A 24,871-nucleotide genomic window follows, 5' to 3' on the forward strand; every position below is an offset into this window, starting at 1 on the left:
CTGACCTTGTTGGCCTCTCTGTTTCACTACCTGACGTCTGTTGGTGTCTGTAGTTTCAGTACTGACCTTGTTGGCCTCTCTGTTTCACTACCTGACATCTGTTGGTGTCAGTAGTTTCAGTACTGACCCTGTTGGCCTCTCTGTTTCACTACCTGACGTCTGTAGATTCAGTACTGACCTTGTTGGCCTCTCTGTTTCACTACCTGACATCTGTTGGTGTCTGTAGTTTCAGTACTGACCTTGTTGGCCTCTCTGTTTCACTACCTGACGTCTGTTGGTGTCAGTAGTTTCAGTACTGACCCTGTTGGCCTCTCTGTTTCACTACGTCACGTCTGTTGGTGTCTGTAGTTTCAGTACTGACCTTGTTGGTCTCTCTGTTTCACTACCTGACGTCTGTTTGTGTCTGTAGTTTCAGTTCTGACCCTGTTGGCCTCTCTGTTTCACTACCTGACATCTGTTGGTGTCAGTAGTTTCAGTACTGACCCTGTTGGCCTCTCTGTTTCACTACGTCACGTCTGTTGGTGTCTGTAGTTTCAGTACTGACCTTGTTGGCCTCTCTGTTTCACTACCTGACATCTGTTGGTGTCAGTAGTTTCAGTACTGACCCTGTTGGCCTCTCTGTTTCACTACCTGACGTCTGTAGATTCAGTACTGACCTTGTTGGCCTCTCTGTTTCACTACCTGACGTCTGTTGGTGTCTGTAGTTTCAGTACTGACCTTGTTGGCCTCTCTGTTTCACTACCTGACGTCTGTTGGTGTCAGTCGTTTCAGTACTGACCCTGTTGGCCTCTCTGTTTCACTACGTCACGTCTGTTGGTGTCTGTAGTTTCAGTACTGACTTTGTTAGACTCTCTGTATCTCTGCCTGACATCTGTTGGTGTCTGTAGTTTCAGTACTGACCTTGTTGGCCTCTCTGTTTCACTACCTGACGTCTGTTGGTGTCTGTAGTTTCAGTACTGACCCTGTTGGCCTCTCTGTTTCACTACCTGACATCTGTTGGTGTCAGTAGTTTCAGTACTGACTTTGTTGGCCTCTCTGTATCTCTGCCTGACATCTGTTGGTGTCTGTAGTTTCAGTACTGACCTTGTTGGCCTCTCTGTTTCACTACCTGACGTCTGTTGGTGTCTGTAGTTTCAGTACTGACCTTGTTGGCCTCTCTGTTTTACTACCTGACATCTGTTGGTGTCAGTAGTTTCAGTACTGACCCTGTTGGCCTCTCTGTTTCACTACGTCACGTCTGTTGGTGTCTGTAGTTTCAGTACTGACCTTGTTGGCCTCTCTGTATCTCTGCCTGACATCTGTTGGTGTCTGTAGTTTCAGTACTAACCCTGTCGGCCTCTCTGTGTCACTACGTGACGTTTGTTGGTGTCTGTAGTTTCAGTACTGACCCTGTTGGCCTATCTGTTTCACTATGTCACGTCTGTTGGTGTCTGTAGTTTCAGTACTGACCTTGTTGGTCTCTCTGTTTCACTACCTGACGTCTGTTTGTGTCGGTAGTTTCAGTACTGACCTTGTTGGTCTCTCTGTTTCACTACCTGACGTCTGTTTGTGTCTGTAGTTTCAGTACTGACCCTGTTGGCCTCTCTGTTTCACTACCTGACATCTGTTGGTGTCAGTAGTTTCAGTACTGACCCTGTTGGCCTCTCTGTTTCACTACGTCACGTCTGTTGGTGTCTGTAGTTTCAGTACTGACCTTGTTGGCCTCTCTGTTTCACAACGTCACGTCTGTTGGTGTCTGTAGTTTCAGTACTGACCTTGTTGGTCTCTCTGTTTCACTACCTGACGTCTGTTTGTGTCTGTAGTTTCAGTTCTGACCCTGTTGGCCTCTCTGTTTCACTATGTCACGTCTGTTGGTGTCTGTAGTTTCAGTACTGACCTTGTAGGCCTCACTGTTTCACTACCTGACGTCTGTTTGTGTCGGTAGTCTCAGTACTGACCCTGTTGGCCTCTCTGTTTCACTACCTGACGTCTGTTTGTGTCGGTAGTTTCAGTACTGACCTTGTTGGTCTCTCTGTTTCACTACCTGACGTCTGTTTGTGTCTGTAGTTTCAGTACTGACCCTGTTGGCCTCTCTGTTTCACTACCTGACATCTGTTGGTGTCAGTAGTTTCAGTACTGACCTTGCTGGCCTCTCTGTTTCACTACGTCACGTCTGTTGGTGTCTGTAGTTTCAGTACTGACCTTGTTGGTCTCTCTGTTTCACTACCTGACGTCTGTTTGTGTCTGTAGTTTCAGTTCTGACCCTGTTGGCCTCTCTGTTTCACTATGTCACGTCTGTTGGTGTCTGTAGTTTCAGTACTGACCTTGTAGGCCTCACTGTTTCACTACCTGACGTCTGTTTGTGTCGGTAGTCTCAGTACTGACCCTGTTGGCCTCTCTGTTTCACTACCTGACGTCTGTTTGTGTCGGTAGTTTCAGTACTGACCTTGTTGGTCTCTCTGTTTCACTACCTGACGTCTGTTTGTGTCTGTAGTTTCAGTACTGACCCTGTTGGCCTCTCTGTTTCACTACCTGACATCTGTTGGTGTCAGTAGTTTCAGTACTGACCTTGCTGGCCTCTCTGTTTCACTACGTCACGTCTGTTGGTGTCTGTAGTTTCAGTACTGACCTTGTTGGTCTCTCTGTTTCACTACCTGACGTCTGTTTGTGTCTGTAGTTTCAGTTCTGACCCTGTTGGCCTCTCTGTTTCACTATGTCACGTCTGTTGGTGTCTGTAGTTTCAGTACTGACCTTGTTGGCCTCTCTGTTTCACTACGTCACGTCTGTTGGTGTCTGTAGTTTCAGTACTGACTTTGTTGGCCTCTCTGTATCTCTGCCTGACATCTGTTGGTGTCTGTAGTTTCAGTACTGACCTTGTTGGCCTCTCTGTTTCACTACCTGACGTCTGTTGGTGTCTGTAGTTTCAGTACTGACCTTGTTGGCCTCTCTGTTTCACTACCTGACATCTGTTGGTGTCAGTAGTTTCAGTACTGACCTTGTTGGTCTCTCTGTTTCACTACCTGACGTCTGTTTGTGTCTGTAGTTTCAGTTCTGACCCTGTTGGCCTCTCTGTTTCACTACCTGACATCTGTTGGTGTCAGTAGTTTCAGTACTGACCCTGTTGGCCTCTCTGTTTCACTACGTCACGTCTGTTGGTGTCTGTAGTTTCAGTACTGACCTTGTTGGCATCTCTGTTTCACTACGTCACATCTGTTGGTGTCTGTAGTTTCAGTACTGACTTTGTTGGCCTCTCTGTATCTCTGCCTGACATCTGTTGGTGTCTGTAGTTTCAGTACTGACCTTGTTGGCCTCTCTGTTTCACTACCTGACATCTGTTGGTGTCTGTAGTTTCAGTACTGACCTTGTTGGCCTCTCTGTTTCACTACCTGACATCTGTTGGTGTCAGTAGTTTCAGTACTGACCCTGTTGGCCTCTCTGTTTCACTACCTGACGTCTGTAGATTCAGTACTGACCTTGTTGGCCTCTCTGTTTCACTACCTGACATCTGTTGGTGTCTGTAGTTTCAGTACTGACCTTGTTGGCCTCTCTGTTTCACTACCTGACGTCTGTTGGTGTCAGTCGTTTCAGTACTGACCCTGTTGGCCTCTCTGTTTCACTACGTCACGTCTGTTGGTGTCCGTAGTTTCAGTACTGACTTTGTTAGACTCTCTGTATCTCTGCCTGACATCTGTTGGTGTCTGTAGTTTCAGTACTGACCTTGTTGGCCTCTCTGTTTCACTACCTGACATCTGTTGGTGTCAGTAGTTTCAGTACTGACCCTGTTGGCCTCTCTGTTTCACTACGTCACGTCTGTTGGTGTCTGTAGTTTCAGTACTGACCTTGCTGGCCTCTCTGTTTCACTACGTCACGTCTGTTGGTGTCTGTAGTTTCAGTACTGACCTTGTTGGTCTCTCTGTTTCACTACCTGACGTCTGTTTGTGTCTGTAGTTTCAGTTCTGACCCTGTTGGCCTCTCTGTTTCACTACCTGACATCTGTTGGTGTCAGTAGTTTCAGTACTGACCCTGTTGGCCTCTCTGTTTCACTACGTCACGTCTGTTGGTGTCTGTAGTTTCAGTACTGACCTTGTTGGCCTCTCTGTTTCACTACGTCACGTCTGTTGGTGTCTGTAGTTTCAGTACTGACTTTGTTGGCCTCTCTGTATCTCTGCCTGACATCTGTTGGTGTCTGTAGTTTCAGTACTGACCTTGTTGGCCTCTCTGTTTCACTACCTGACGTCTGTTGGTGTCTGTAGTTTCAGTACTGACCTTGTTGGCCTCTCTGTTTCACTACCTGACATCTGTTGGTGTCAGTAGTTTCAGTACTGACCCTGTTGGCCTCTCTGTTTCACTACCTGACGTCTGTAGATTCAGTACTGACCTTGTTGGCCTCTCTGTTTCACTACCTGACATCTGTTGGTGTCTGTAGTTTCAGTACTGACCTTGTTGGCCTCTCTGTTTCACTACCTGACGTCTGTTGGTGTCAGTCGTTTCAGTACTGACCCTGTTGGCCTCTCTGTTTCACTACCTGACATCTGTTGGTGTCTGTAGTTTCAGTACTGACTTTGTTAGACTCTCTGTATCTCTGCCTGACATCTGTTGGTGTCTGTAGTTTCAGTACTGACCTTGTTGGCCTCTCTGTTTCACTACCTGACGTCTGTTGGTGTCTGTAGTTTCAGTACTGACCCTGTTGGCCTCTCTGTTTCACTACCTGACATCTGTTGGTGTCAGTAGTTTCAGTACTGACTTTGTTGGCCTCTCTGTATCTCTGCCTGACATCTGTTGGTGTCTGTAGTTTCAGTACTGACCTTGTTGGCCTCTCTGTTTCACTACCTGACGTCTGTTGGTGTCTGTAGTTTCAGTACTGACCTTGTTGGCCTCTCTGTTTTACTACCTGACATCTGTTGGTGTCAGTAGTTTCAGTACTGACCCTGTTGGCCTCTCTGTTTCACTACGTCACGTCTGTTGGTGTCTGTAGTTTCAGTACTGACCTTGTTGGCCTCTCTGTATCTCTGCCTGACGTCTGTGGAGCTGAAGATGTGAAACAGTTCAAATCGACTCAGAACGATCATCAGGAAGTGGTTTGGATCCATCATGGACGCCCCCGTCTGGAGAAACAAATAGAAACACTGTATCAGTGATGTCAGAAGTTGTCAGAAACTGTCAATGGTTGTCAGTAGTGGTCAGTAGTGGTCAGTTAAAAGAATCAATCAAATTGTATTAGTCTCACAGATGTTAACAAGGATCAACTTCCTGTTCTTTACTCAACACGAGTCAAACAGAAACTTAGTGATCAGTGATGAAGCTCAGTCCCATGTGAGGATCCTCTCCAGGACACACACATGCTGATGGAACACAACACAACAACACAACAACAGGACTCACTACATGAGGAGAACCAGTTTGTGTCTTCATGTTCAAAGTGTTTCTACATCATGTGTGATGGAGATGAAGGAGCAGCTATGACAAAAGAAATATTGTTGTCAGTCTTTTAAGCTGTTGTCAGTTGTGTGTGTCTGTACCTGCAGCATGATGACGTCCTTGTCGAACATCTCCACTCTACACTTGACGTTGTGATAATAATAAATCTGAAAAACAAACAAGCTTCAGTATAACATGGTGTCGTCATGGTAAGGTGCAGCAGTGCCCCCTGCAGGTCAGCTACTGTCACACCAGCCCGGAGCATCCATCAACATCTATGAGGGGCCATCTAGGCGTTCAGCTTCTTGCCCAAGGACACTTTGGCATGCAGACGGGAAGAGTGAGGATTGAACCACCCACCTGCGACCCATCAGCCACAGGACAGTGACTCATGACCTTAACCTCCATGAGTTCAGAGAAGGCGTGTTCACACCATGTGACCAATCACAAACAGCTGTGTGGTTCAGGTGTGGACTCACCTGGTTGATCAGGGAGAAGCCATTCCTTCTCCACATCCCAGCATGCACCTGGGCACAGAGCACCAGGCAGCGGAGGGGGAGTTCAATTAGGAGGGGGGGGCTGAGTTCACCCTGAGGACACACACAAACAAACATAAATAATAATAATATAAGTCCAGTGGGTTTCATAGTGTGCTACTCACCAATGGGAGCTGTTCAGGGACTCGAGAGGCGACTTCTGTTCTACTGAGGAGAACATGGAGACCTGAGGGGTCAGAGGTCAGAGGTCACTGATGACATCACACCATGACTTTGTGTCTGCATCTGTTTGAGTGTGTGTACCTGCCAGCAGCCTGCAAACAGGCAGGTGTATGGACACCTTGTCTTGAGACACCTGGTACCTGAACGTCTCCACACTGTGTCCGCAAAGACTTAAGCTGATTGGCTGTTCACCGTCAGGAAGACTGTTGTGACACTGACTGAGAGCACTCACACACTTCCTGTACGCCTCGACCAGCACGTGCTCCTGACACACAAACACACACACACACAAACGTTTAGCATCCATCTTGTTCTAAAAGCAGCATCATTCATAATTGACTTAGCTTCATTGTGTTGTTGTAATGTTATATACATTTTTGTATGTGTTGAATATGCTGTTTTTTGTATTGTTATGTTGTATATGTTGTGTTGTTGCATGTGTTGTTGTTTAGACGTACATCAGTGCAGCACCACTCTTGTATCATTGTGATGACGTGAGTCAGCTTCATCTGAAGTGTAAACGCTGCCTCCCACTCAGGCTCCATCTCAATGTGTTGGCCGACCTGTCTCACCACTGGGTCCATACCCTGAGAGACAGACAGGTTCAGAGACGAGAGAGAGAGAGAGAGAGAGAGAGAGAGAGAGAGAGAGAGAGAGAGAGAGAGAGGTTCAGAGATCAGAGATCAGATAGAGAGAGAGAGAGATCAGAGAGAGAGATCAGAGAGAGAGAGAGAGAGAGGGAGAGAGAGAAAGAAAGAGAGAGAGGTTCAAAGATCAGAGAGAGAGAGAGAGAGGGAGAGAAAGAAAGAGAGAGAGAGAGAGGGAGAGACAGACAGGTGGCTGTGTCTGTCTCACTCTCACCTGCATACACTTGAGCAGATCCAGAAAAGAATCGAAACCTTCGAGAAACTTCTGTCGGAGCTGATGGGACCAATCAGAGGGAGGCGTGATCAACACGTACCTGAGAACACACACAGAGATACACACATAGATAAACAACACAGATACACAATGACACAACAAAATAGACATGAGACAGAAAACTGGATATAGTGATCACCTGTTTATATGAATCATTAAACTTGGGTCAGAATCGTTCCTATACAGGTGCTGTTTAAGTAATTTGGTTATAGTTAGGGATGAGATCAAGATTAAGATTCATTTATTAGTCCCAAACACAGACACACTCATGCAGGTAGGGAAATGTAACCTCTGCTTTTGACCCATCTGGTGCAGGACACACAGAGCAGAGAGCGACCATGTATGGCGGTCGGGGAGCAGATGTTGGGGGAGTAAGGTGCCTTGCTCAGGGGCACTAGACAGGGTAGGGAGACTCTTGGATTTTTGGACAGATCAATCCAGGTTTGTCTTTTTGTTGTCTCTCCGTGGAGTCGAACCAGAGACCTTCTCGGCCCATAGTCCAAGTTTCTGCCACTAGACCACTGATATGGAAATTCTTGGCCGATAGCCGATATTTGTTTATTTTGTTTTTGTTGTTATGTATTCACCCTTTTGTGCATGGAAAATAGTTAAATCATTATTTAAAAAGCACTATTTAAAACTATTTCAGCTCTTATAGTTTAATTAGCACAAATTCAATCAGATTTATGAAACAATCATAATCTTTAACTTTATTTAAAGGAGACATTTTATGATTGTGACATATCAGATTGACCTGTCTTGAGTGCTGATCACGTGTGTGTGAGTGTATAACCGGTGAAGAGCTGGTTATACACCTGCTTCTTACTTGAGGTCACCTATGAGGCTCTGGACTCGTCCGAACTTGAACGCCTGCTGAGCTGTGTAACGGTCGAACTGGAACCGACCCTGAAGATCTCTGTGACGCAGGTGATCCACAAACGTCCTGACGATGGTCGTCATCAAGTTCTGCTCCGTCATCAACATCCGAGCCTGCCGCACACACACACAGAACACACACACACACACACACAGGGGCGCTCAGATGATTCTACGTCATAATAATTTTAACTGTAGCGGTGGATGTTTACCAGCAGGGGGCGCTCTGATGTACCCACCATTGTCGGGACCGTGAACAGTTGGACTGACAGTGACGTCACCGACACAACTCGCTCATGATCGTCCTCCATGAAATCTGTCTGCAGCCGTCTGTAGTTCTACAGGGTCAGAGGTCAAGTGAGGGTCAGAGCAGCTGTGCACTGATCAGCTGTGCACTGATCAGCTGTGCACTGATCAGCTGTGTTACCTTGGAGAACTGAATGGCAAACATCTTCTTGTACTTTAGATCCATGAGGAGAGAGTTCATCAGCAGCTGGTGGTAGATGTTCCTCGCTCCTACAGACAGAAGTTGTCTCACTCAAACATCGAATCTTTAACCTTCAGATGAATCTGATCACACATCGATGAGTGTTCAATCTGAGGACCTTCAGTGGATGTGTGTTTACCTTTCCACATCTTTGAGTCGTTGAGCATCAGTCTGTCGACCAGTGACGAGTTCTCTCCTTCTGGACTGTTCTGCAGACCCACTTGACACAGAATCCTCCTCAGACCGTCTGACACACATGAGCACACTCATCACAAGCAGCCCAGGTGACACTTACTCAGAGGAATGATGGGTAATGAAGTGCAGACATACCAGAGTACTGAATGATCTGTCCCAACCAGCCGAGAGCCTTCAGAGCGAAACACTGATGAGCCACAACAGACGAGTGCATCACTTGAACCCGGAGAGGCTTCGACTGCCGGCTGGTGTTCCTCTGAGAGGGATCAATACACAGCTGATCAAAGTCTGGAGGGGCTCAATGAGTCAATATATATAATATATAATTAGATACTTTCATTGATCAGATCCTTACATGAACAAGATCCAATTACACATCACCCCAAAAAGAAACAATGGACTCATCCAATCACAGACAATACATTCATCCACTCGCACAACACTAACACTGTTATGATCGATATGGATCGTTACTCACCACAATAACAGACTTGGCCTGTTCACAGGACTGAAGGTCCCCATAACGAACTGACTTCCTGCCCTGTACAAACACAAACACACACAAACACACACACTTAGTTTGTAGAGCTTTTACATGTTTCATGTGTCCAAATAAACATCATTGGGGATGGCTGTGGCTGAGGGGTAGAGCGGTCCTCCTCCAACCTGAAGGTCGGCAGTTCGATCCCCAGTCTGCCCCATCTGCATGCCAAAGTGTCCATTGGGCAATACCCTGAATTTCCCCTCATAGAACAACACAGTGCTGCTAATAGATGCACTGTATGAATGTGTGTGTGAATCGGTGATTGTAAAACTGAACTGTAAAGAGCTTTGAGTCATCAAGACTGTTGTGCCCGTGCACTTTATATGTTTCAGCGTGGGAGAGTGGGAAACGTCCTATCGTTCTTTGTATGTCTTGAACATGTGAAGAAATTGACAGTAAAGCTACTTTATCTTTATCTAGAGGAGAGCAAATCAGATAACGAAGTTTTGATCAAAGCGAGGAAGATACAGCTTCACTGACCAATCATGAAATATTTGTTGGCATACTGAAGACTGGTTTGTGAACCACTCCGAGAAAAGCAACAAGAGGCAAAACTTGTGAGAAAGAGCAGGAAGTTATATGATCATGGATCATCACAGGGGTCCCCTTCCTTTTACTGCTCTGTTCTGTTGTGCACGGAGATGAAGTCGTTCCGCCACACAACCGCAGCCAGTGGTGCCCGAGCAGTACCCTCACACATCTGGATTTCCTGAGATGCCGTGTTCATGGTGATGGTGGGAACGCTGAGCCGGCCCTGGAGCCGAGTGTGCTGATGTAAAGTGATGAAGCTGCAGACTTTCACATGTGGCCTGTTGGGGGCGTGTTATGTTCTCTGGGTGAAGATGGAGAACTGTTCATTTCTAATGAGACTCTTTTGACTTTGATGTTTTGTGTTTACCCTTTGTTTTTATTTACATTGTTTGAGGGATGATGTGTCAAAAGCTTTTTCTCTCTGGTAATGGTTCAATGAAGAGACTTTTAAAACCGAAACGCCTCCTCTTCTCCTCTACCCGTCCTCCCCCTCTCCCTCTGACTAAACACAAATGAGGAGATTGTTTACATTCATGTTTGGATTGTCAGCAATTCAAATACAACATTTATCACAGTTTTTTCCGTCTGCAATTCATATATTCTCGCACGTCGATATCACAACGTCGATAGATTTTCGATATATCGTGCAGCCCTATTTATCACTGATGAAGATAATAAAAATGGGGAAGATGACAATGATGAAGATGATGAAGACAAGCAGTACTCACATCTCGGTCCACAGTGGTGGCGAAGCTCACAGCCTCTTTCTGGCTGCAGTTGACAGCTTTCTGTAGCGTGTAGATCACCTGTTCATACGTGTGGACTTCATCATTAAACAACATGCAGAGGTACGAGTCCGACCGCTCCCTGTACACACAGTACAAAGACACAGGAAGTATAAGCACACAAAAAGTACACAAAGAGTACACATGCATGATAAACACAATATACACACAGTACACACATATAGAGGGAGTATCAGTACATAAACAAATCAGATAACGTTAAGTTTATTTCAAATAATGTGTAATGATGTGTTGTAGATTGTGTGTGGGTTCAGGTGTGTGTGCGTGTGCGTACGGCGGCTCCAGTCCTGCAGGTAGCTCGTCCTCCCGTTCCCAGGTCAGGAGGTCAACAGCGTACTTCAGGATGATGGAGAAGATGCTGTAAGCACGGGCCACCATGTCTACAGGAAGCTGAGCTACAGGATCCTGAGAGGACAGACAGGTCAGTGAGAGACAGCACATGGACACAGACAGGTCCTGGCAGGTAGGGACAGACAGCTGTCTCACCTCCTCAGTGTGTCTCTCTGCCGGTGTGTGTTTGTTACAATAAGGACTCATCTTCCAGGCTTCCTCATCTCCACAGTCACAGAAACCCCCACCTCCAGATGTTGTCATCTATCGACACAGAACCAACACATTACTTCCTGTCTGCTGCTCCGTCTGAATCGTGCAGAGGAGTTGTTGTTGTGAAGGAGTCTGATCAGAGAGCGTCGGCTGCATCACGTGTCAAAAACTAACTCAGGAGAAAATCTGGATCCAACTCTCCAGAGATCCTCCACAGGTCATGTCTGAAAGTAACTGTGTGTGTGTGTGTGTGTGTGTGTGTGTGTGTGTGTGTGTACTCACTCTGTATCTATGCTCTTTGTGAACACTTCCCAGGAAACACTGCATGCACAGAACACATGTTGGATCAGCTGCACACTCCCTAAACACACACACACAGACACACATGTTTGACAGGAACGACAGAGTATGTTTCTTTTAAACAATGTGTTTATTGAGCTTTTCATTTTCACAGGGAAGAAACCATCCAGCAACGACAGAGTGGGTTTTACCTGCAGGAGTAGGTGGGCTCTCCCACCTTGAACACGTGACCACACAGCGCTGACGGCCGGTTGTTCTCCTGCAGCCGTGCGAGGCCGGCTGTAGGCTCCTCCCCCAACATGAACCATTCCAGGGGAGCCAGGAGGAGGAGCTGACAGGCAAGCTCCTCCCTCTGCTCCTCCCGGCTGCTGACCCCGCTCGCACCGAGGCAAAGGATTCTGGGAACATACAAGGCCAGGTGACAGTGCACTTCGGTCTGCAGGTCGGACACCGCCAGCCAGCGCTGAGGAGAGAGAGGTGGACAAATAAATACTTGAATTATTACTAGTTAACTTCCTGGTGTCTATCTGGATTCTGGCTATCTGTAGTGTCACCATCTTTGGACTGGTTACTGGTTTGACCGGTGGATAACCAGTGGTTAACTGGTGAACAACCGGTGTGTGACTAGTGAGTAACTACGATTGCAGCAGGACTGCTTGATATATAGTTCAAGGGACATCTGTTGACTAGTGTCCGTCCAGGGAGACGGGTCCTCACATGTGTCTCTGAGGTCTCCACCTTCTCCACCTGTTGAAGGTTTCAGTAGTTTGACTCCTGAGGGTGAAGACAGAGGACGTCTCACTGGTTAAAGACCAGGAGACAAACTGGGACCTGTGAATATGGGCTCTACAAATAACATTTGATTGATTGATTGATAACCAGAGAGCGACTGGTGAGTAACTGGGCAGTGACCAGTGACTGAACGGTGAGTCACCAGTGAGTGCCTGGTGAGTAACCTGAAAGTGACCAGTGAGTGACTGGGCAGTCGATGAGTGACTGGTAAGTAACTGGGCAGTGACCAGTGAGTGACTGGTGAGTTACTCAGCAGCGACCGGTGAGTAACCGGTGAGTACCCGGTGAGTACCCGGGCAGTGTTTATGAAGCTGTAACATCCAGACGGTGAACACATCCCTCCCTACAGCTAGCATTAGCATTAGCATTAGCTCGGCGTAGAGCTGTGACCTTTAAGTCTCGCGCTAAGCAGCTGACAGACACTGAACGGACACACGTGACGTCAGCAGCACCGACAGCACGAGTAGCTTCTTACCAATGACGTGTCTTTGGCGGAGAAATTAACGAACTCCGGGTCCGTCAGTGGATCTCTGTCCGTCGGAGCAGCCGCCATCTTTACTCCTCCTGCTTACAGATCGTCCACCGGAACAGGAAACTGTCAACAGCTGAGGGGGCGGGGCCCTTTGGCAATTTCATTTCTCCCTGAGTGAAAAAATGTTTATCATAAATATAATATTATCATACTCTGAATAATACAATGTGTATTTAATTTACATGTCATAATGTGTACACACATATGTGTGTTATACATGTTATGATCTATGTTGTATATGATACACGTGTTATGTTAATGGGTTATATATGTTATGTTATATTATATATAGATATTTATATTAATCAATCAATCAGTCACATTTTATTTCTTTATTTGAAACAGTTTGTAACATCATGTTTAAAGTATTTATACATAAAGTCTGATGGAGATGAAGGAGCAGGTGAACTGAGGAGTTCCTGTCAGTGATCGTAGAAGATGTGAGGAGAGATGTTGTGTATCAAGAAGTCTTGTTGTGATCATTTTCCAGCATCAGGATCAGGACGAGGATTTTAAATTATGAATATAAAACGTACTGCAGGATTTTGAACGAAAAGCAGAATCTTTAATGACTTACTGCGTATACTCAATATAATTCAAATAAACATGTAAATACACGTCCAAACTATTCAAAATAAACAAACACACACAACAAACTGAAGCCATACTCAACAAAAACAACAGAACAGAACACATGTCCTGTGGCCTGCAACGAACATGCAGCCACATTGGGTCGTATTGACTGTGGCAACTGTTTAATGCCATTAGCTGCGTCCTGTTGGAAATCTGAAGCAACCGATTGAAAGCAGCTTCAGGTCATGTGGTTAACAAAAGTATCAGAACCTACATCACCTGATCCGACGCCCGACACAGGAAATAAATTTATTTATATAGAAATGAACCTAATACAGTTTGAAAACAAATTCACAGCTAATATTCACAGGTGCTGACGGTCGCCCAGGAGCATTGTACAGTAAAATATTATTAAATAATTATGTTTAACATTTCTATACAGGCTTTTTGTCTGTTTAATCAGCTGGTTCAGCTCTGCTTCCTGCTGAAGTGTCTCTCCGCAACAAGTGTGTGTTTACGCGAACCAGTGGTTTTCCATACACTCTCGGGACCAGGGGCGTTCACAGCTCCAGCACCACTCAGCTCTGCACAGAGGACACTGCATGTGCATGCAGCCGCCTGCAGGGGGAGATACAGGCTTTACTCATTCATATACTGTTGAGTCATATTGATCAGCCGCGTTTCCCACTGGGCATGCCGTGCAGCCCGATGTGATGTCAGACGAGTGTATTATTCTGTTATGTTATTACCGTTTTTCTCTACAGGGACCGAGCACTAGGGGCAGGCTTTAGTCGACTCCTGGATGAGCAGCAGAGACGATCGATCCCACATCCCTCTCAGAGACGCACCCTCCCCCACCATAAAACCCTGAGGGGGAGAGAGAAGTTAGACCTGCATCGTCCTGCTCCATCCAGCAGGGGCAGTAGAGACTGTGACGTCTGATGACATGCCTCCAACACATCACACACCCGCCCCCTGAAAAAAGCAGCTCTGAGCTCTGACCTCTGACATGAACTGCTCTCGTTGTATTCTCTCATACAGAGTTTTGCAAGGAACAAAACAGAGCACTGTGATTGGTCAGTCTACCTGTGAGGCTTCAACAGTGGGCGGGGCTGTCAGGGTTTGACAGACACCTTCGTGGTATGGCTCCCTGCAGTCTCTACAGAAGATGAGGCCGCAGCCAACCTGTCTGTCACACTCCACCCTCCTGCCGCCATCAGCTGGGAGAAGCCCTGCCCCACAGCCTGCTGACGGACACATCAGTCCTCCAATCCTCAGCAGGCACTCCTCGGCACCGTACTGCAGGTACCGCCCATACTGCGAGAGAAAAAACCCAGGTGAGTCAGGTGAACGGTGGGTAGCATGATGATGCTAATTCATAAACTCACCTGCTCGTCTCCTAAAACTCTGAAGTGATGAAGCTCTTTAATCAGAGAGTCGTCACAGGAAGCTGCACACACACACACACACACACACACACACACACACACACACACACACACACACACACACACACACACACACACACACACACACACACACACACACACACACACACACACACACACACACACACACACATCATCATCATCATCATCATCATGATGGACAGTTTGCACTGGTGACGGGAACAAGATCATGTGACATCAGGTGAACTCACCTGCACATGGCAGAGAATAACCAATCACAGCATCATGAACAAACTGTCGCTCGTTCAGTCGAGTCTCACAGTAACGTGTGAAACAGTCCAGACAGACCACATGACGCTGGGAGCACGGGAAGACCACGACCACCTCCCTGAGACCAGAAAACAACACACTCAGCTGCTGCTCGTCTTTTATTGTCAATATATTTATTGTCAATATCAATTGTGTGGGTGTGTGTGTGTCTGTGTGTGTGTATGTTACATGACGTCGGTGCAGGCGATGCAGGGCACGTCTCTGGTGTTGGTCATGATGAGGTCAAGGGCAACAGAGAGGTCATCATCAGAGGTCGGATGGGACGCACACTTCATGAAGAACTCCTGAGTGGGCCGGCACACACGCACACACACACACGGACACACACGGACACACAGAGTTTCTTAGGCCATTTTCACACATTAGCTCAGATCCAGAGAATTGTCTCCAGAGTTTGTGTTTCACAGCTGAACAACTCAGCATCAGATCCTCATGGTTCAGGTGAGAGGTGCAGCAGACGGGTGCAGCAGACACACACAGGAAGTGACCTGTTACCTCTGCTGCAGAGGTCACTTGATCATGTTTACATCACCTGACACACCATCAGCTCTGATCACCACAATCCCCCCCCGTACCGCTTCCTTGCATTGACAACCATCTGATTGACATAAGCCATGGATTCGACCTGGGAGCAGGATGTCGTCCCAACATGACGGACCCTGAGACACAGAAGAGAATCTTCATCAGTTCCATTGGTGTTAATCAGAGTCTTGCTCAGTGTACTGATCTGGGAACTGTTCTCACTCTGCTCAGTTTCAACGTAGTCTCTTTGCAGCGTCGACAGCGAACTCGTAGTTTCCCTGGTTGGACTGAACTGCAGCTTTTACAGTACACAAAGAAAGTACTGCAGGCACGCACACCTAAAGATACACAAAATACACAGCTGGAAACACACAAACACACATCTGATCCAGAACTAACTACAATCTTTATCAAAGAGGAACGTTTAAGTCTAACTGTGGCAGACGTCGTTGGCAGACCCTGGTGGTAACCTTTCAGCTTTCAACATCTTTTATTTGGCAACAGGAGCCAAAATAAAGTAAAATAATTAAACATAAACTTCTCGTGACAGCTGGTGGTTCTATCCAAACTACCTCCACACCAGAGTGGGAGCTGGTTCCACAGGAGAGGAGCCTGGCAGCTGAAGGTTCTACCTCCTGTCCTGCTCTTACAGACTCTAGAACCACCAGAGAACCTGTGTTTTGGGAGAGCAGTGATCTATCAGGACAGGAGAGTGTTATGAGCTCTTTGATACATGAAGGGTTGGATTGTTCAGATCTTTCTATGTGAGGAGCAGGATCTTGATTTCTGAGTTCCACAGGGAGCCAGTGCAGAGAAGCTCCGAGCAGTGAGATGATCTCTTCTGGTTCCTGTCAGCTCTCGTGCTGCAGCGTCTTGGACCAACTGGAGCTTCTCACAGACTCACTGGGACGTCCTGATAATAAAGACTTACACTGGTCCGGTCTAGAGGGAACAAGTGGACGAGTTTCTCAGCTTCCTTCTGAGACAGGATGTTCCTCATGTTCATAATACTGTGCAGGTGGAAGAAAGCTGTCCTACAGACTTGTTCTATATGTGGGTCACATGTCCTGGTCCTAACTGAAGGTTCCTCACATTGGACCTAGGGACAAACTAACACCAAGGGGACTATCTGGTCCCACAGTGTTTCTCTGAGATGTTTAGGGACAATTACAATGAGCTCAGTCTGAATTTAGAAGTAAGAAGCTCTGGGTCATCCAGACCTTGATGTTCTTGAGACGTTCCTGAAGTTGAACTAAGTGATTAGATTCATCAGCTTCATATATGTACAGCTGGGTGTCGTCTGCGTCACAGTGGACGTGGACGAGGGGCTTTCTGATGATGTGGCCTCAAGGAGCAGATATAAGGTGAAGAGCATCGGTCCAGGGACAGAACCCTGTGGAACTCCATGACTTACCTGTGCATGGCACACACACACAAATACACATTTTTTAAACACACACATTCGACTGTGCACAGATGCAGACACAATACTACACACCAACCTCTCTGAGCTGCAGCCTGCGTCTCCTCTATCTCGTCCTCTTCCACCCCCCCGCTCCCCTCCAGGTCAGTGGACGAGGGGTGGACGAGAGAGGAGGAGCTGATGTCTGGTCTCTGCCCCTCCTCCTCAACTTGACACTCCTCTGAGAGGAGAAACCTGGAGGACGAGGAGTCCGAAGACGAGAGGACCACATGGATTGTACTCTGCTCCGGGACATCACAACCCTGAGAGAAGAGAGGAAACTCCTTTCATGGCAAAACATTCTAATACATTGACAACACAAAAGAATCATTGCAAATTGTTTTGCATATTGTATGACACAGAAAAAATCCACCAACAAGTTATTAATATGATTAGAACAAAGGACTGATGCTCTACGTGCATAGAACTTCTCCATATTCCTTAACAGGATCAACATTTCCCCCGAACAACAATGTGTCTCCGACCCTTTGCCTGTCATCTTATTCCATATATTCTCATTTTGGCTTGACCTATAAGGAAGTACACTAACGTCAGACATACACATTGTGTTGATTTGTTCTAAGGACCAAACTAAAACAGGTTTCTCCCAGAATCGTTATCCATGCGGTGGTCTAATGGCAGAAACTTAGACTATGGGCAGAGAAGGTCTCTGGTTCGACTCCACGGAGAGACAACAAAAGACAAACCTGGATTGATCTGTCCAAAAGACCAAGAGTCTCCCTACCCTGTCTAGTGCCCCTGAGCAAGGCACCTTAATCCCCCAACATCTGCACCCTGAGCGCCGTACATGGTCGCTCACTGCTCTGTGTGTCCTGCACCAGATGGGTCAAAAGCTGAAGTTAAATTTCCCTACCTGCATGAGTGTGTCTTTGCATGTGTTTGGGACGAATAAATACAACTTAATCTTAATCTGAATTATCACAACTGATGTGTGCTGTCTGTTTGTAGCCACACCCCCATGCACCACTCTCCACTGAAGAACTGCAGTTCTCCATTACCTCTTTTCCACCAAGGCAGTCCAGAGCCTGATCTGGAACCAGTTCTTTGTGTTTCAACAGCCAAAGAACTGGTTCATGGCCAGAAATACTGGTTCCACTCCAGAGTGGCACCTCAGTAACTCGTTTTCCAGACCCGACTCCTCAGGGCCTTGGGGCGGGATATCTGGACCACTTGTGACTAGATGCATTTCACAGCTCATTTCCCTCTCTCTCTCCCTGTCTCTTTGTCATGGAGTTCATAGTCAGATTATCCTGAGGGCCAAGGAACGACTGCTGTGTCAGAGGCCTGTCCACATCTGGCGCAATTAAATGAGTGGTGTGAACAGGGTTCCTGTTTAGAACCCATCACGGAGGCCGCTGTAAAAGCTCCTTTAACAAAGATACACAGGGACCTACAGTGGGGACTCCTTCACAGAGTCATTAACGCTGTGCAGAGGACAAGTGGCCGTTCTGCAGCCAGAGAGAGACACTGGTTCCCTGGTTCCCTGGTTCACTGGTTCCCTGGTTGACTTTGTTCTCGTCTCTCCGCTCTTTTTGTTCACTGGACACTATTCTTAACAGATGTGAGGATGTGTTTACAATCTCAAGAGAAAGTTTAAACTTTGTTTTAGCCGAGATGGCGGTGTACGTGAGCCGGAAAAGAAAAGTAGAAGAAGAACGGAACGTTGATCTGGTTCACTGGTTAAATCAAGACTTTTAGTACATTTTGGTTTTAACATAGCGGCACATGACCTGGAAAGTTTCAGTCTGATGTGGGGACACAGAGAGGTTCTCTTCTCCGTCACAGACTAACAGCTGGTCTACAGACATGTCGAACAGAACCCAGTAGAACCCAGTAGGACGTAGATATACATCACAGAACTCACAGATCATTCACAAAAATTTGATTGGAAAAGTGCAAGAGAACATCTGAAAACAAACACTAGGAGAGCAGAAGAATATGATACCTGTAGCTGACCTCTGACCTGCAGTTGACCTTTGACCTGCAGCTGACCTGAAGCTGACATGTATTGCCTCACCTGCAGTGTGGCGGTGCTCTGTAGTTCCTTCCCAGCAAACAGAACCTTGAGCTCCTGTGGTCGGACTCCATGTTGACATCCCACTGCCTCCTTCAGCTCAGACACACTCGCCTCCTCCTGCAGCTCCAGCACCTCACCTGGGCCCAGGTTGTACCGCACAAACACTGAGGACACACAGGAGAGCCAGGTAGAACCCAGTGGAACGTAGATCAATGTAACAGATCCGAGTAGAACCCAGTAGAACGTATATAAATAGAACAGAACCCAGTAGAACCTAGTAGAAACTGTATCAATAGAGCATAACCCAGTAGAACTCAGTAGAAACTAGATCATTGGAACAGAACCCAGTAGAACCAAGTAGAACATAGATAAATAGAACAGAACCCAGTAGAAACTGGATCAATAGAACAGAACCCAGTAGAACCCAGTAGAAACTGGATCAATAGCACATAATCCAGTAGAACCCAGTAGAAACTGTATCATTGGAACAGAACCCAGTGAACCCAGTGGAACGTAGATAAATAGATCAGAACCCAGTAGAAACTGGATCAATAGAATACAACCCAGTAGAACCCAGTAGAAACTGGATCAATAGAACAGAACCCAGTAGAACCCAGTAGAACGTAGATAAATAGAACAGAACCCAGTAGAAACTGGATCATTTGAACAGAACCCAGTTGAACCCAGTAGAACTTAGATTAATAGAACAGAACCCAGTAGAACCCAGTAGAAACTGGATCATTTGAACAGAACCCAGTAGAATCCAGTAGAACGTAGATTAATAGAACAGAACTCACAGATCATTGATCACTTCGTCCTGTCGTGTTTACAGTGAGTGAGCTGCGGTGCACTCTGGGTAGTGTAGTCCCGCTGCGCGCACACAAACCAAAGACACAAGGGGCCAACGTCACATCGCAGAACTACAGCGCGGTCACACAGGAATGACGTAACGGAGTGGCACCGGAAGTGGAGGTATTTATGAATTTTAATAAACTTGTATTTTTCTTTGTGTTTTTTTCTGAGCCGAAAAATCGATACATTTCCGATTTAAACTATTTCCTGTTTATGATGACGGACATCAGCGGCCTACAGGGGACACACACCGGAACACACACCGGAACACACACCGGGACAGACACCGGGACACACAACGGGACACACAACGGGACCAGCGGAACCAGCAGCACGGTAAGATCCTCTGTGTCAAGATACTCTACATATTATATTATATAAACTGAACATATAAAATCAACTACATATTACAAAACCCCTAAATACTATTATTACATATACAGCTGCTGTCTGAACATATTATATAGACATATTATTAACGGTATGTTATATCCATTACAAACTCTGCCCCTGATATAAACTCATAATGTGATTTAAACTTCTCTCTCTGTATATATGTGTGTGTGTGTGTCTGTGTGTGTGTGTGTGTGTGTGTCTGAGCCCAACTTGTCACCAGACAAAAACAAATTAAATAAAAAGATTATAATTTTTAAACAGGAATAAATATGAATATATATAAAATATATTCCTGTTTGTAAATTCTCATCTTTGACCATGATGGATTGTTGATATTGACAAAATCAGATTAAGGATCGTGGATTTTGTTACAATAATTACTTCTCTCCGCTGCAAGCACAATGCATGATGGTATATAATGATGGTATATAATGATGGTAAATATTGATGGTATATAATGATGGTATATATTGATGGTATATAATGATGGTATATATTGATGGTATATAATGATGGTATATATTGATGGTATATAATGATGGTATATAATGATGGTATATAATGATGGTATATATTGATGGTATATAATGATGGTATATATTGATGGTATATAATGATGGTATATAATGATGGTATATAATGATGGTATATATTGATGGTATATAATGATGGTATATATTGATGGTGTATAATGATGGTATATATTGATGGTATATATTGATGGTATATAATAATGGTATGAATTGATGGTATATATTGATGGTATATAATGATGGTATATATTGATGGTATATAATGATGGTATATATTGATGGTATATATTGATGGTATATATTGATGGTATATATTGATGGTATATAATGATGGTATATATTGATGGTATATAATGATGGTATATATTGATGGTATATAATGATGGTATATAATGATGGTATATATTGATGGTATATATTGATGGTATATATTGATGGTATATATTGACGGTATATAATGATGGTATATATTGATGGTATATAATGATGGTACATATTGATGGTATATAATGATGGTATATATTGATGGTATATATTGATGGTATATATTGATGGTATATATGGATGGTATATATGGATGGTATATAATGATGGTATATATTGATGGTATATATGGATGGTATATAATGATGGTATATATTGCTCGGTTGACCATCAGTTGTACATGATTTTTCTTGATGCTTTAAGGGAAACAATGAGTGCCCTATAAGGGTCTATATATGGAGTATTGATGAGTGAGTACACAGAGACAGGAAGTACAGTAAGACAGATGCAGAAGGAAAGAGCTTTCGAATTAAAACAGGAAACAATTAACTCAGAGTCCAAAGAAAAATCCAAAAACCCAAATAAAGAAAAGTCAAAACACAAAGGAAACTGCACAACACAAATCAGGGCTTTACAAAAAGCCCAAAGGACACAATCAGGACGGAAAGACCTACGGGGAGAAATCCAAACATCCCTCTCTGTCCTGTAGGTGGTGAAGCTGGAGTCGGGTGAGTCGGCTCTGACCCCATCACACTTCACTGAGCTTCACTTCCTGCGCTCGAGGGTTCGAGAGCTGGAGAGAGAGAAAGCAGAAGTGTCGGCCGAGAACCAGAGACTGAAGAACATGTTGGTCCACGGTGAGTTCAAGATCAAGTCACTGCTTCAGGGCGTCAGCTGCCAACATTCACTTCATCCGCACACACACATGACTACATTTATATTTATATATGATGACTCACAACATGTAAGAACTTGTATAGGTTCTGTGTTCATCAGGTCAGTTACGGGTCAGGGGACAGGTCAGGTGACTAGCTGGACTCCCTGTACTGAAGCTCCTCCTGGGCTCAGGTCACCATAATCTCCTTGCTGATGGTGTTTAATGGGAGTTGGAGTACAGGGCAGCTCCGGCTTCTTGGTGCCTCCACCACCTGCGGAGATGATCACTTGTTCTCCTTCCATCCTGCTCCAGGAGGCTGTGCTTTGTATCCAGGCTTTGGATTTGCCTGGGGGTGTCAGACAGCTTTCCCAGTTTCTGTTTGTCACTTTTATAGAACCAGCGTCCCTTAGGGTGCAGCCACAGGACTTTCCCCAAGGCTCTTAATGGCTTAACAGCAGATGGGATTTGAGTCCTCAGAGAAACAAGTGGAATCTAGATACCACCTTCCCTCCCTTTTGTTTATTTTATGATCTTTAATATCTCTACATTTCTCAGAAATCCCTGGACTTCTTTCCACCATGTGGCAGACGATGGGGCAGATCAACAGCCACCCCTGCGTCTCCACGGCAGCAGGCCGAAGTGAAAGCTACGCTGCGTATCACCTCTCAGCGACCAATCAGGACGGACCTTTCAGCCCTCAGGTGCAGCAGCCGGCCCTGAGCGTGGAGCTGTCCGGGTCCTGGGGTCCGCTGGGCTCCGAGGACGAGGACGGACCTGGAGCCAGCATGGGGCTGGGGAGTCACATGGGAGAGGAGGAGTCCCTCTGTAGCCAGGCTGACATGGAGGAGCTGAGGAGGAGCCAGTGTTCCATGGGAGACGCACCAGGAGAAGTGAGAACCCCTCAGATCCACATCTGGATCTGGTCAACTGATATAGATCTGGTTTATCATAGATCTGGTTTAATATAGATCTGCTTTAACATAGATCTGTTTTATCATACAGTAGATCGGGTTTAGTTTAAATCTGGTTTACATAGATCTAGTTCAATATAGATCTGGTATACGATAGATCTGGTTCAACATAGATCTGGTTTGCTCTGTCCAGGGGAGCCCGGTGGAGGTGTTTCCAGGCTCTGGCGTGCTCTGTGATTTCCGGTGGTGGCAGGCAGCCAATCAGGCACAGTCTCCCACGGCAATGGCCCGGACACTGTTGCTGGGTGTGTTTGATATGAACACGCTGATGAACAGTAACCTGAGGGGTGGGCGGAGCCGCCGGCCTGCCTTCCACCCTCAACGCAGTGCACTCGACCCGCACAGGATCAACGCCATCTTCAGTAGGTTGAGACGGTGCCCAAGTGTTTCTGTAATACGGCGTCTCTCTGAAGTCTCCTTCTCTTTCTCAGACGCCATCTTGACTCGGTTTCCTCTTGCTAAGAAAGGAGTCATCGGCTCAGGGATCAACTCCAAACTGTCTGAGATCCGATTCCGCTCTCGCAGAGCCAATCAAGATGCTCCTCTGACAGACAGCCGGCCCCGCCCGCCTCACTGAAACCACGTCTACACATCTGAATAGAAAACATCAAAAGTAGTTTTATTTATATTTTTCCTGCAAAAAACAGAAACTGATTTAAATAAAGTAACAGAAACTGATTTAAATAAAGTTGAGTTTGAAATAAACCGATGAAAATTAACACAACAGTTGACTCAGACATGATGGTCTCCTGAGTGTGTTTGTGTGTGTGTGTGTGTCTGTGAGTGTGTTTGGGTCTGTGTGATTTTGTCTCTTTTTGTATTTGTAAGTGTCTGAGTGTGTGTGTCCCTGTGAGTGTGTATCTGTGTCAGTGTCTGATTGTGTGTGTTTGTGTCTGTGTGAGTGTGTCTGTGTGTTTGTTTGAAGAGGAGGCGGAGCCGATCTTCAGCCTCATATTCAACAAAACAGAATTAAAAGGATTTTATCTGAATTCAATCAAACAGGATTCAAAGATTCATTCAGGACAAATTCATATGTGGTGAGTTTTGAAAACGGAATCTTTATAATCAGTGATTCATTGAGCGTCTGAATTCATGTGAAACTGCAGCTGTTCATAACTTTCAGCTTCAAACTGACTCGTCTCAGATTTTGTTCTTTGGCTTTTAAATGTTTTAAATCTTTTAACAATGTTTGATGATTCAGAGAACGAAATGATTTCAAATCAAAACCTAAAAATCGTTTTTCTCACTTCAGATGTGAAGAAGAATTTTCTGAGAGGAAGAGATAAAAGGATATAAACAGCTTTTTATTTATAGAGAGTTTGACGTTTTAGAGACAGTTGGAGCTTGAAAAGAACTAAACAGTTTTTAGTGTAAAGGGATATCAAATATAAAAGTCAATATAAAGAAGAGGACGTTTTCATTGAGACATTTACAGAAGAAGTTTTGTTTCTGACAGAAGATGAAGTTGGAGAACAGCTTCTTCACCCTGAACGTTTGTACTGACTGCAGTTTATAGGATCCAGTCGCACGACTCGGAGACAAAGGTATGTGCAAACGTCACTGTTTGGGTTCGGTACACGGGCAGGCAGTCCATACCATACACAAATACATAAATCCAAATGGGAACATGCAGCGGCAGAGTTCGTAGTAAGTTCGGTCCAAGGTGGGGCAGAGTATCCAGAAAGGCAGAGAGGTAAGCCGTTAGACAGGCGGGAGTCTGCAGCACCAGAGCTATCAGAATGGGTCTTCACTGGGACGCTAGAGCCAAAGAGACATTAAGACGAACTGGCAACAGGACGGGACTTGACAACGTTGGCGGTCGCAGGTTTTCCGTCTCGGCAGAGATGATGAAGCGACTTCTTCTGAGCAGACTCGCAGCTGCCGGTTGGACTCTGAGCAGCTGGAGCCTTCAGCTTCATCATGTTCTATCTGCGACATGGAGAACTGCACTTTGTGCCGCACATGTGTGAGCTGTCCTTCTACACCAGATGCTCTGCTGGG

General features: G+C 45.7%; 3 protein-coding genes across 3 annotated transcripts in view; 1 reads left to right on the plus strand and 2 right to left on the minus strand.

Annotated features, from left to right (window-relative positions):
* The window catches only part of ubr2 (ubiquitin protein ligase E3 component n-recognin 2), a 32,526-nt gene extending 19,811 nt beyond the window's left edge, over positions 1 to 12,715 (minus strand). Inside the window, exons 1-19 of the mRNA XM_062400478.1 lie at positions 12,587 to 12,715; positions 11,511 to 11,782; positions 11,302 to 11,380; positions 10,963 to 11,070; positions 10,751 to 10,881; positions 10,399 to 10,537; positions 9,074 to 9,136; positions 8,731 to 8,851; positions 8,540 to 8,647; positions 8,341 to 8,429; positions 8,153 to 8,251; positions 7,864 to 8,027; positions 6,978 to 7,077; positions 6,575 to 6,703; positions 6,198 to 6,381; positions 6,059 to 6,120; positions 5,877 to 5,987; positions 5,499 to 5,564; positions 4,968 to 5,084 (exon numbers count right to left, since the gene is read on the minus strand). Coding sequence (XP_062256462.1) covers positions 4,968 to 5,084; positions 5,499 to 5,564; positions 5,877 to 5,987; positions 6,059 to 6,120; positions 6,198 to 6,381; positions 6,575 to 6,703; positions 6,978 to 7,077; positions 7,864 to 8,027; positions 8,153 to 8,251; positions 8,341 to 8,429; positions 8,540 to 8,647; positions 8,731 to 8,851; positions 9,074 to 9,136; positions 10,399 to 10,537; positions 10,751 to 10,881; positions 10,963 to 11,070; positions 11,302 to 11,380; positions 11,511 to 11,782; positions 12,587 to 12,664 — 2,220 coding nt within the window. The 5' untranslated portion in view covers positions 12,665 to 12,715. The remainder of the gene's footprint in view (positions 1 to 4,967; positions 5,085 to 5,498; positions 5,565 to 5,876; positions 5,988 to 6,058; positions 6,121 to 6,197; positions 6,382 to 6,574; positions 6,704 to 6,977; positions 7,078 to 7,863; positions 8,028 to 8,152; positions 8,252 to 8,340; positions 8,430 to 8,539; positions 8,648 to 8,730; positions 8,852 to 9,073; positions 9,137 to 10,398; positions 10,538 to 10,750; positions 10,882 to 10,962; positions 11,071 to 11,301; positions 11,381 to 11,510; positions 11,783 to 12,586) is intronic.
* Positions 12,716 to 12,960: 245 nt separating this feature from the next.
* Positions 12,961 to 19,859, minus strand: prkn (parkin RBR E3 ubiquitin protein ligase). Its single transcript, XM_062400905.1, has 11 exons — positions 19,775 to 19,859; positions 18,978 to 19,141; positions 16,980 to 17,202; positions 15,700 to 15,815; positions 15,531 to 15,614; positions 15,124 to 15,239; positions 14,877 to 15,013; positions 14,605 to 14,666; positions 14,303 to 14,533; positions 13,966 to 14,083; positions 12,961 to 13,834 (listed from the first exon to the last, which is right to left on the minus strand). Exons 1-10 carry the CDS (start codon positions 19,779 to 19,781, stop codon positions 13,991 to 13,993), a joined length of 1,233 nt encoding a protein of 410 aa, XP_062256889.1. The 5' UTR covers positions 19,782 to 19,859; the 3' UTR covers positions 12,961 to 13,834; positions 13,966 to 13,990.
* LOC133966140 (uncharacterized) lies at positions 19,037 to 23,596 on the plus strand. Its single transcript, XM_062400906.1, has 7 exons — positions 19,037 to 19,164; positions 19,810 to 19,949; positions 20,060 to 20,165; positions 21,732 to 21,879; positions 22,455 to 22,789; positions 23,004 to 23,232; positions 23,302 to 23,596. Exons 4-7 carry the CDS (start codon positions 21,867 to 21,869, stop codon positions 23,445 to 23,447), a joined length of 723 nt encoding a protein of 240 aa, XP_062256890.1. The 5' UTR covers positions 19,037 to 19,164; positions 19,810 to 19,949; positions 20,060 to 20,165; positions 21,732 to 21,866; the 3' UTR covers positions 23,448 to 23,596.
* The last annotated feature ends 1,275 nt before the right edge of the window (positions 23,597 to 24,871 follow it).

The sequence above is a fragment of the Platichthys flesus genome, chromosome 12 (genome assembly GCF_949316205.1).
Source record: "Platichthys flesus chromosome 12, fPlaFle2.1, whole genome shotgun sequence".
NCBI classification, from domain to species: Eukaryota; Metazoa; Chordata; class Actinopteri; order Pleuronectiformes; family Pleuronectidae; genus Platichthys; species Platichthys flesus.